The sequence below is a fragment of the Aotus nancymaae genome, unplaced genomic scaffold (assembly GCF_030222135.1).
Source record: "Aotus nancymaae isolate 86718 unplaced genomic scaffold, 86718_ANA_hifiasm-v0.15.2.pri h1tg000007l, whole genome shotgun sequence".
Taxonomy (NCBI): Eukaryota; Metazoa; Chordata; class Mammalia; order Primates; family Aotidae; genus Aotus; species Aotus nancymaae.
Genome location: NW_026988418.1, coordinates 9097105 through 9109140, shown reverse-complemented (window position 1 = coordinate 9109140; position 12036 = coordinate 9097105). Strand labels below are relative to the sequence as shown.

Genomic DNA, 12036 nt, shown 5'->3' with positions numbered 1-12036 from the left:
CTCCCTTTTTCTTTTTTTTTTGAGACAGAGTCTTGCAGTATCCTGTTTTCCTTTTTTTTGTTTTTGAGACAAGAGTCTCATTCTGTTGCCCAGGCTGGAGTGCAGTCGTGTGATCTTAGCTCACCTCAACCTCCACCTCCCAGGTTCATGCGATTCTCCTGCTTCAGCCTCCCGAGTAACTGGGATTACAGGTGTGCGCCATCATGCCTGGCTAATTTTTGTTATTTTTAGTAGAGACGGGGTTTCACCATGTTGGTCAGGGTGGTCTCGAACTCCTGACCTCATGATCTGCCTGCCTCGGCCTCCCAAAGTGCTGAGATTACAGGCGTGAGCCACCACACCTGGCCTGCAGGTATCCCTTATAATGCTGTGTGAAAGTATCATCTCTGCGGGAGCCCTTAGTCTCTCCAGTAAACTGTATATTGTAAGTGATCTTTCTCACTTCTCACATTTTTTTCCTATTTTAATATTTGTGCTGCTGAAACAAGCAGTTTTCACATATTTTTATTCATGTTTATTTCAATACTGTAAACTTTGAATACACCATGAGACCTATATGAAGTGCCACTGGTAATCCTGGAAGTATCCCCAGGAAGCTGAGAAAAGTCATGACATTACAAGAAAAAGTTAAACAGCTTGTATGATAGAGAGCTGCAGTTGCAGCCCATCATTTCAGACAGATAATCCTATACACGACTTACAGTTGTGATGAATACTGCATAGTACTGTAAGTATATTTTCTCTTCCTTATGATTTTAATAATCTTTGTTTCCCTCTAGCTTACTTTAATACAGTAGATGGCCAGGCACAGTGACTCATGCCTGTAATCCCAGCATTCTGGGATGCTGAAGCAAGTGGATTGAGTCAAGGAGTGGAGACCAGCCTAGCCAATACAGTGAAACCCCTCTACTAAAAATCTAAAAAATTTGCCAGGCACGGTGGTGTGTGCCTGTAATCTCAGCTACTCGGGAGATTGAGGTAGGAGAATCACATGAGCTCAGGAGGTTGAGGCTGCAGAGAGCTGAGATGGCGCCACTGCACTCCAAGCCTGGACAACCAGAGTGAGACCCTGTCTCACACACACACACACACACACACACACACACACACACACACACACAAAAAGGGGGGGGCGGGCATGGTAGCTCACACCTGTAATCCTAGCACTTTGGGAGACCGAGGTGGGTGGATCACCTGAGGTCAGGAGTTCAAGACCAGCCTGGCCATCACGGTGAAAACCCATCTTAAAAAAAAAAAAGCCAGACATGGTGGCTCACTCTTGTAACCCCAGCACTCTGGGAGGCTGAGGCAGGCAGATCACCTGAGGTCAGGAGTTCAAGACCAGACTAACCAACATGGTGAAACCCCGTCTTTAAAAAAAAAAGGAAAAAAAAGGGCTGAGTCCACAGTAGGCTACTAATAGTTAAATTTTTGGATAGTCAAAAATTAATACATTGTGGAAAAAAATTAATACGTGGATTTCTGACTGTGTTGGAAGTCAGCAACCCTAAGCCCTGAGTTCTTTAAGGGTCAATTTATTTCTATCTCCACAGCCATATTATCTCTAGTACCTAAAACGAATGCTTAATACATTAAAAATATACTTATAATCTGAAGGGGAAAAAAACCCGCTGCACAAAATGTTCCTAACGAAATGAAATCTTTTTTTTTTTTTTTTTTTTTTTTTGAGATGGAGTTTCGCTCTTGTTACCCAGGCTGGAGTGCAATGGCGTGATCTCTGCTCACCGCAACCTCCGCCTCCTGGGTTCAGGCAATTCTCCTGCCTCAGCCTCCTGAGAAACTGGGATTACAGGCACGCGCTACCGTGCCCAGCTAATTTTTTGTATTTTTAGTAGAGATGGGGTTTCACTACGTTGACCAGGATGGTCTCGATCTCTTGACCTCGTGATCCACCCGCCTCGGCCTCCCAAAGTGCTGGGATTACAGGCGTGAGCCACCGCGCCCGGCCCGAAATGAAATCTTAACTTGTTCAATCTCCCTGCTACTGCCACCATTTTACAATAGGAAAACTGAGGCCCACAGTGGCAGAGCTTGAAAGAGAATTCAGTTTTCCTGACCTCTAGGCATAGAAATTTAGCATCATCTCTCATCCTCCCTAGAAAGTTATAAGGAACCCTTATAAATAAATGTAAGTTCAGAGTTCACCTACAAAAGAATGGATAAAATGTGGTATACCTACACAATGGGAACACTATAGAGCAGAAATCACTGTAATAACACGTAAATGATTTTCACAAAAGTTGAGTATTTGAAGCCAGATATGACTAGATACTCTATAATTCAGTTTATATGAAGTTCAAAAACAGGCAAAACTAATCTGTAATGTTAAAGTCAGAAGAGCTGGGTGGGGAGGTAACCAAAAAAAGAAGTTTCTGGATTGCCTATATTGTTTCCTTTTTTTTTTTTTTTTGAGACAGGTTCTTGCTCTGTCACCCAGGCTGAAGTGTAGCAGCACAATCTTGGCTTATTGCAACCTCTGACTCCTGAGTTCAAGCAATTCTCATGCCTCAGCCTCCCAAGTAGCTGGGATTACACACGCCTGCCACCACGTCGAGCTAATTTTTGTATTTTTAGTAGAGATCGGGTTTCACTGCTCTTTCCCTGCCACTACTGAATTGTGTGGGAAGCTTGGGTGCGTTCAAGATTTGGCTTCACACTGCCATGGTCAAGGAAGGCATTGTTGCTGGTGGTTTAATGGACATTAATACTGCTTTATAACAGGTGCTGAAAACTGCCACAATGGCCTAGCACATGGAATTCGCAAAGCTGCCAAAGCCTTAGTCAAGCACCAAGTCCATCTTTATGTGCTTGCATCCAACTGTGATGAGCCTGTGTATGTCAAGTTGGTGGAGGCCCTTTGTGCTGAACACATCAACCTAGTTAAGGTTGATGACAACAAGAAACTAGGGGAATGGGTAGGCCTCTGTAAAACTGACAGAGAGGGGAAGCCCCATTAAGTGGTTGGTTACAGTTGGGTAGTAATTAAGGACTATGCCAAGGACTCTTAGGCCAAGGATGTCATCAAAGAGTACTTCAAATACAAGAAATGAAGAAATAAATCTTTGGCTCACATTAAAAAAAAAGAGAGAGATGGGGTTTCACCATTTGGCCAGGCTGAACTTGAACTCTTGACTTCAAGTGATCTGCCATCCTTAGACTCCCAAAGTGCTGGAATTACAGGCATGAGCTACTGCACCTAGTACGTATATTGTTTTGTATGTTTTTAAGCCAGTCAGTGTCTTGCTCTGTTGCTCATGTTGGCATGAACATGGCTCACTGCAGCGTCAACCTCCTGGGCTTTCGCAATCCTCCCACCTCAGCCTCCCGAAGTGCTGGAATTATAGGTGATATGGTTTGGCTGTGTCTTCACCCAAATCTCATCATGAATTGTAACTCCCACAATTCCCACATGTCATGGGAGGAACCCGATGGGAGGTGCCTGAATTATTGGGGCTAGGGGCAGGTCTTTCCTGCTCTGTTCTTGTGATAGTGAATGAGTCTCATGAGATCTGTTGGTTTTAAAACCAGGAGTTTCCCTGCACAAGCGCTCTCTTTGCTTGCTGCCATCATGTAAGATGTGACTTGCTCCTCCTTGCCTTCCACCATGACAGTGAGGCCTCCCCAGCCATGTGTAACTATAAGTCTCATTAAACCTTTCTTTTGTGAACTACATCATCTCAGGTATGTCTCTATCAGCAGTGTAAAAACGGACTAATACAATAGGAATGAGCCACCAAACCTGGCCTTTTTTTGTTTCTTACTTCCATTTGTGGAAATTCCTTGAGTTGTACACTCATCATTTGTGCACTATTCTTTGTAGTATATTACACTTCTATAAAATATACAGAAAACTAGAAGGTAAATTTTTTTAAGTTCAATTATTTGCCTTGTACCTTTACCTTAACAGAGTTTCACTCCTGTTGCCCGGTAACAGTAATGCAATGGCATGATCTCAGCTCACTACAACCTCTGCCTCCTGGGTTCAAGCAATTCTCCTGCTTTAGCCTTCCTAGTAGCTGGTATTACAGGCACCCGCCACCACACCTACCTAATTTTTTGTATTTTTAGTAGAGACAAGGTTTCACTATGTTGGCAAGGCTAGTCTCGAACTCCTGACCTCAGATGATCCACCCATCTTAGCCTCCCAAAGTACTGGGAATACAGGCATGAGCCACCACGCCTGGCTCAGAAATCCAATCTTTGAAAAGAAAAACGGCCAGGAGAGGTGGCTCACACCTGTAATCCCAGAACTTTAGGAGGCTGAGGCAGGTAGATCACCTGAGGTCAGAAATTGGAGACCTGCCTAGCCAACCTGGTGAAACTCCATCTCTACTAAAAATACAAAAATTAGCCAGATGTGCTGCACTCTAGCCTGGGCGACAGAGTGAGATTCCATTTCAAAAACAAAATAAAAAATAAAACAAAAATTAAAATTAAATAGCAGGAATCTATAATCTATTCTTTTGAATCAGAACCTGCCTCTGTCAACTAAATTTTCCACTGCAGATTTAAATAAGAAAAATGGTAACTTGGCTGGGCACAGTGGCTCACACCTGTAATCCCAGCACTGTGGGAGGCTGAGGCAGGTGGATCACCTGAGGGCAGGAGTTTGACACCAACCTGACCAACACGGTGAAACTGTCTCTTCTAAAAACACAAAAATTGGGCCGGGCACGGTGGCTCACGCCTGTAATCCCAACACTTTGGGAGGCCTAGGCGGGTGGATCACGAGGTCAAGAGATCGAGACCATCCTGGTCAACATGGTGAAACCCCGTCTCTACTAACAGTACAAAAAATTAGCTGGGCATGGTGGCGCGTGCCTGTAATCCCAGCTACTCAGGAGGCTGAGGCAGGAGAATTGCCTGAACCCAGGAGGTGGAGGTTGCGGTGAGCCGAGATCGCGCCATTGCACTCCAGCCTGAGTAACAAGAGTGAAACTCCGTCTCAAAAAAAAAAAAAAAAAAAAAACACAAAAATTGGGCCGGGCACGGTGGCTCACGCCTGTAATCCCAGCACTTTGGGAGGCCGAGGCGGGTGGATCACAAGGTCAAGAGATCGAGACCATCCTGGTCAACATGGTGAAACCCCGTCTCTACTAAAAATACAAAAAATTAGCTGGGCATGGTGGCGCGTGCCTGTAATTCCAGCTACTCAGGAGGCTGAGGCAGGAGAATTGCCTGAACCCAGGAGGCGGAGGTTGCGGTGAGCCGAGATCGCGCCATTGCACTCCAGCCTGGGTAACAAGAGCGAAACTCCATCTCAAAAAAAAAAAAACACACACAAAAATTAGCCAGGCATGGTGGCAGGTGCCTGTAATCCCAGCTACTCAGGAGGCTGAGGCAGGAGAATCGCTTGAACCCAGGAGGCAGAAGTTGCAGCAAGCCAGTATTGTGCCACTGTACTCCAGCCCAGGAAACAGAGTGAGACACCATCTCAAAAAAAAGAAAAGAAAAGAAAAATGGTAACTTGATTTCACATCTCTTTCCTTTTCTTTTTTCTTAAAAAAAGATGGGGTTTCACCATGGCTAGGATGGTCTCTATCTCCTGACCTTGTGATCTGTCCACCTCAGCCTCCCAAAGTGCTGGGATTACAGGCGTGAGCCACTGCACCCAGCTTTTTTTTTTTTTTCACATTTGTTTTTGAGATGTTTCTCTATATACTTTATTTTCCACTAGCTCCAAGGTTTTTTTTTGTTTCTTTTTTTTAATTGCATTTTAGGTTTTGGGGTACATGTGAAGAACATGCAAGATTGTTGCACAGGTACACACACGGCAGTGTGATTTGCTGCCGTCCTCCCCTTCACCTATATCTGGCATTTCTCCCCATGCTCTCTCTCCCCAACTCCCCACCCGCCGCTGTCCCTCCCCTATTTCCCCCCAACAGACCCCAGTGTGTGATGCTCCCCTCCTTGTGTCCATGTGCTCACTGTTCAACACCCACTTATGAGTGAGAACATGTGGTGTTTGATTTTCTGTTCTTGTGTCAGTTTGCTGAGGATGATGGTTTCCAGGTTCATCCATGTCCCTACAAAGGACATGAACTCATCATTTTTGATGGCTGCATAATATTCCATGGTGTATATGTGCCACATTTTCCCTATCCAGTCTATCATCGATGGGCAATTGGATTGGTTCCAGGTCTTTGCTATTGTAAACTGTGCTGCAATGAACATTCGTGTGCATGTGTCCTTATAGTAGAACGATTTATAATCCTTTGGATATATACCCAGTAATGGGATTGCAGGGTCAAATGGAATTTCTATTTCTAGGTCCTTGAGGAATCGCCACGCTGTCTTCCACAATGGTTGAACTAATTTACACTCCCACCAACAGTGTAAAAGTGTTCCTATTTCTCCATATCCTCTCAAGCATCTGTTGTCTCCAGATTTTTAAATGATCGCCATTCTAACTGGCGTGAGATGGTATCTCAACGTGGTTTTGATTTGCATTTCTCTAATGACCAGTGATGATGTATCTCCAAGTTTTAAACTCAACCATGTTAGTTCAAATTAAAGGTTAAGAGGATTATAAATAATTATGAATGATGCCAAACAGTGATCTACATTTTTTTCCATAAGGAAAAGTGTTTCCTTCATTTGAAAAGGCAAACTTAAGGCCGGGCGCGGTGGCTCACGCCTGTAATCCCAGCACTTTGGGAGGCCGAGGCGGGTGGATCACGAGGTCAAGAGATCGAGACCATCCCGGTCAACATGGTGAAACCCCATCTCTACTAAAAATACAAAAAATTAGCTGGGCACGATGGTGCGTGCCTGTAATCCCAGCTATTCAGGAGGCTGAGGCAGGAGAATTGCCTGAACCCAGGAGGCGGAGGTTGCGGTGAGCCACAATTGCGCCATTGCACTCCAGCCTGGGTAACAAGAGCGAAAGTCTGTCTCAAAAAAAAAAAAAAAAGGCAAACTTTTGTTCATCCTATGGTTTTAACTTTTTCGTATGTGGGAAAGAACACATAAAATTTACCATCTTAAGTGTACAGTTCAGTACAGTTAGGTGTATTCACTGCAATAAAACAGATCTCCAGAACCCTTTAATCTTGCAAATCTCAACTTTATACCAATTAAATAACTTCCCTTTCCCCTCTTTTTCCCCAGCTTCTGGTAACCACTATTCTACTTTGTTTCAATGAATCTGACTTGATTCTATGTTGGAACTTTAGACACCTCCTGTGTGGAATCATAGAATACTGTACTTTTTTTTTTTTTGACAGGGTCTCACTCTGTCAGCACTACTTTACTATCTCACCAACAGCATACCAAGGGCTCAAATTTCTCCATAGCCTTGCCAACACTTGTTTTTTTTTTTTCTTTTTTCGGAGTCTCGCACTGTCACCCAACTGTAGTGCAGTGGCATGATCTCGGCTCACTGTAATCTCTGCCTCCTGGGCTCAAGCAATTCTCCTGCCTCAGATTCCAAGTAGCTGGGACTATAGGTGTGTGCCACCACACACAGCTAATTTTTTTTGTATTTTTAGTAGAGAAGGGGTTTCACTATGTTGGCCAGGATGGTCTCAATCTCCTGACCTCGTGATCCACCTGCTTCCGCCTCTCAAAGTGCTGGAATTACAGGCATGAGCCACAGCACCCAGCCTGGTTTTTTTATTTCATTTTATTTTATTTTAATTATAGTCATCATAATGAGCATGAGGTGCTATGTCACTGCTGGGTTTTCGTTTGTTTGTTGTGAGACAGGGTCTTGCTCTATTGCCCAGGCTTAAGTCCAGTGGCACCATCGTAGCTAACGGCAGCCTTGACCTTCCAGGCTCAAGTGATCCTCCCACTTCAGCCTCCCAAAAAGCTAGGATTACAGGCATGTGCCACCACACATGGCTAATTTATATTTTTTTTGTAGAGGCGGGATTTCGCCATGTTGCCCAGGCTGGTCTCAAACTCCTGGGTTTAAGTAATCTGCCCACCTCAGCCTCCCAAAGTGTGCTGGGACTAAAGGCATGAGCCACTGCACCCAGTGGACACCTGTTTTTAAAAGTGGTGGCCAGGCACAGTGGCTCACGCCTGTAATCCCAGCACTTTGGGAGGCAGGAGGGTAAATCACCTGAGGTCAGATGTTTGCAACCAAACTGGCCAACAAGGCCAAACCCCTTCTCTACTAAAAACACAAAAAATTAGCCAGGCGTGGTGGTGCACACCTGCAGTCCCATTTACTTGGGAGGCTGAGGCAGGAGAATCGCTTGAACCTGGGAGGCAGAGGTTGCAGTGAGCAGAGATTGTTCCACTGCACTCCAGCCTGGGTGACAAAACTCTCTCTCAAAAAAAAAAGAAAAACAAAAAAAACTAAGAACTAGTTTGAAAGCTAAGAATGACAGGATTACTTTAGCATTTAGATATGCGTTATCTTAAACAATACTGTTTTAATGGCATGAGGTGGCAAAAGCCAACCTAAGACTTTTTTGTGGTCCAGTATCACCACTGAAGCTGATATTAAAGCCAATTCCAAGCCAGATGAGGTGATGCACACCTGTAGTCCCAGCTACCCAGAAGGCTGAGGTGGAAGAATTGCTTGAGCCTAAGAGTTGGGAATTCAGCCTGGGCAACATAGAAAGATCCCCATCTCCTAAATTTAAAAAACCTGAACTGAGGTTTCTCATTCCATTTTTTTCTTTCTACTGGTTTGGAAGTTATATTTATTCTTACAACGGTTATCCTCAAATTATAATGTACATTCTTACCTAAAGTCTAAATTCACGCCATTTTCTTTATCCTACCCTTAAACATGAGGACCTTATAAACTTTACTTCTAAATGTCCCCACTAACTTACTTAACTGAGGTACACTGCTTTCATTGTTCTCTCACACTAATTAAATGGAGTAATGAGGGAAGGAAAATGAAAATACTGGCTGGGCTTGGTAGTTTACATGGGTAATCTCAGCACTTTGAGAGGCCCAAGCAAGTAGATCCTTTGAGCCTAGGAACTGGAAACCAGCTTCGGCAACATGGTGAAACCCATCTCTACAAAATAAATACAAAAATCAGCTAGGCCTTGCGCCGGGTGCCTGTAGTCCCAGCTACTCGGGAGGCTGAGGCAGGAGAATCACTTGAGGCCCAGGAGGTAGAGGTTGCAGTGGGCCGAGGTGGCATCACTGCACTTCAGCCTGGGTGAAAGAGACCCTGCCCCCCACCACACACACACACCCAGCACATATAATTGCTCAGTTTTAGCTTTCAATTTATGGTGTGAGGAACTACTTAAATGGTTTGTTTTCTTCTAGCCACATATACATAAACTTTCTCTATGTATAACCTGCCAGGAAGCTGAGACTAAGTTCACTAATGATCTAACTCTGGCTAGACACAGAGGACCTGCAAGAGATAAAACACCTGGCCCTGTGCAGAGGCTCACACCTGTAGCCCCAACACTTTGGGAGGCCAAGGCGGGAGGATCGCTTGAGCCCAAGAGTCCGAGACCAGCCTGGGCAACATCAAGACTGTATCTACAAAAAATTAGCCAGGCGTGGTGGCACACGACTGTAGTCCCAGTTACTCAGGAGGATCGCTTGAGCACTGGTGTCCGAGGTTGCAGTGAGCTATGATCCCACCACTGCACTCTAGCCTGGAGAGCCAGACCCTGTCTCCAAAAACAGACACCTATCAGTGAAATACTGAATGCTACACTTGTCTAGGAAATATTATAAAAAGGAGCTCTTTTTTTTATAATACCTATAGCACGACTCCCAACCCCAATCTATACTGCTCCTATCGAATCAATGGGGAAGGAGGCAGGTTATGTAAGTTTGAAATTAAAATTGTATTTCCCGGGTAGGGCGCGGTGGCTCACGCCTGTAATCCCAGCACTTTGGGAGGCCGAGGCGGGTGGATCATGAGGTCAAGAGATCGAGGCCATCCTGGTCAACATGGTGAAACCCCGTCTCTACTAAAAATACAAAAATTAGCTGGGTATGGTGGCGCGTGCCTGTAATCCCAGCTACTCAGGAGGCTGAGGCAGGAGAATTGCCTGAACCCAGGAGGCGGAGGTTGCGGTGAGCCGAGATCGCGCTATTGCACTCCAGCCTGGGTAACAAGAGCGAAACTCCGTCTCAAAAAAAAAATAAAAAAATATTGTATTTCCCATGAGTTGCCAGGTGATTCTCAGGGTGACTTGAGAACCATTGCTCTACAAGATGGCAGAGAAAACAAAAAGGGGTAAGCAGAGATATAAGTAAATCTCTAGTAACTATAAATATACTAAGACATAATCATGTCAGTGTAAGTCTACAGAATACTAATTTTAAAAACTTCACAACAACCATTCCTTTTGCAGGGAAGGAAGCTAACCTCTAAAGTGCATATTAGAGAAAAAAAATAGAACCAGATCCCCAAAAAGATAAGGCAAGAATGGGAAATCAGACCTACTCTATGGAAAACAGCACCTGTTGCCTTGAACTCACGTGTTTCCCTCCACTGTTCAAAAACTAGATGAGCCTGAGTAGCATTGTGCCACTTTCAAAGCAATCCTATCTTATTTCCCTCCAGTTCTTCTCCACTTCGTGCATCCTACTGCGAATTCACCTAGCAACCAAACACTGCTGGTGAGAGCTCCAGACAGCGCTTCCTGAAGACGCTTTGCGTCCAGATAACCTTCCCCCAAAACAGGCAACACCTCCGAAGTATAAAGAACTACAATCCTCCCTACCACAGGCAGGGGCTCACTGAGTCGGAGGGAGCGATAACTATCCCCCAGCACAAGAAGTGAGCGAGGCGTGGGGGGAACTAGCCTCGCTGCCCGGACCAAGCCAGTCCAAGGCTCTTGCTGGAGCTGTTGCGGTCCCAAACAATGGAGTTTTCCCGCCTCCCCGAGGCCCCGCCCCCTGCTCCGGAGCCAGCGAGGGAAACGAACGCACGCGCGCAAAGCCCCGCCCACAGCAAAGCCCCGCCCACCCCGACCCCTAAGGTCCAGCCTCCTTCCTCGTGCAGGGTTTTTTTTTTTCTTTTGGCGCCAAATTTCCGTTGGTTCTATTCTCAGGTTATCCAGGAACTCTACCCGAGGCACAAGCTGGGGACAGAAGGGGCGTGAGGGCCAACCCGCGAGCCACGGCCCCGCCTCCCGGCCAACCGCCCCGGGACGGGGGAGGAAAGAGAGGGGCAGGCGACGGATACAGCCGCCGCTGCCCCCGGCAAGATGGCGGCCGCGAAAAGCGGGGCAAGGGGCGCCAGCCGACTGCCGTTACCACTGGAGAGCTAGGCTCTCAGCAAGAGAACTGCTCCAGTGACCAGGCCTCCCCGAACAGCGACAGTTGCTCCTGGGAAGGCAAGTACTCCCGCCCACACGTCTATCCCTTCCCCGGAGCCCCCGTCCATTAGCCCTCCCCGCGGACTGGCCAGTGCCTAAAGCTTTCCACAGTTCCGCTTACTTGTCGGCAGAAACCAGCTCCGCGGCGACGGCGGCGGTGGCTGTGGACTCTGTGGCCATCGTTCCCCTGAGGTGGCGAACCAGCGAACGGAATAGAGCCTGTGAGAAAAACAGGCAATTTGGGACGCCAAGGACTTACTCAGGGACAGAAAATGGCAGATTGGAGACCCCGCGCGGCTGGGCCCTCTTATATACGATGGCCCTTGGCCCCGCCCATCCACTTCCGGATCTTCCCACCGGGGGTTTAAAGGGCCAGGACTCAATACCCCCGCCCCTCAACCTAGCTTCCCACTATCCAAGGACACCTCCTGCCCTGTCCAGATGGCTCCCCGGCGTTGTTGCCCTCCCTAGCCCGCCTTCTCCGATAAACAGCAACTTCCTGCTTCTCCAGCAAGACGCGTAAGAAGAAATGGAATCTTGACAGTGTAATTCCTGACAGGAAGCCCCTGCGGCATCCACAGAAAGGGAAGCCAGTGCTGCTCTGCATGTGTAGGGCGAGTAGCTGCAAGTCTCCTTCCGGCCTGGATACTGAGTAAGGTGACTTAGACTTTCTGTCCGTCCTCTCAGTCGTAACGGATGGACACTCAAGAGCGAGGACGAGTACAACAGCAGCGGCTACAACTGATCTGGATGA

At 46.5% G+C, this 12036-nt stretch overlaps 1 protein-coding gene and 1 pseudogene across 3 annotated transcripts in view; one reads left to right on the top strand and one right to left on the bottom strand.

Annotated features, from left to right (window-relative positions):
* NASP (nuclear autoantigenic sperm protein) overlaps positions 1 to 11578 on the bottom strand; it is a 46632-nt gene extending 35054 nt beyond the window's left edge. Inside the window, exon 1 of one of the 3 annotated variants that reach the window (XM_012434532.3) lies at positions 11404 to 11578. In XM_012434532.3, the coding sequence (XP_012289955.1) occupies positions 11404 to 11462 (59 nt within the window). In that variant the 5' untranslated portion in view covers positions 11463 to 11578. The remainder of the gene's footprint in view (positions 1 to 11403) is intronic. The other 2 variants (XM_012434531.3, XM_012434534.3) reach the window with 2 other exon arrangements.
* LOC105705009 (small ribosomal subunit protein eS12-like) lies at positions 2683 to 3071 on the top strand (annotated as a pseudogene).
* Positions 11579 to 12036: the final 458 nt, after the last annotated feature.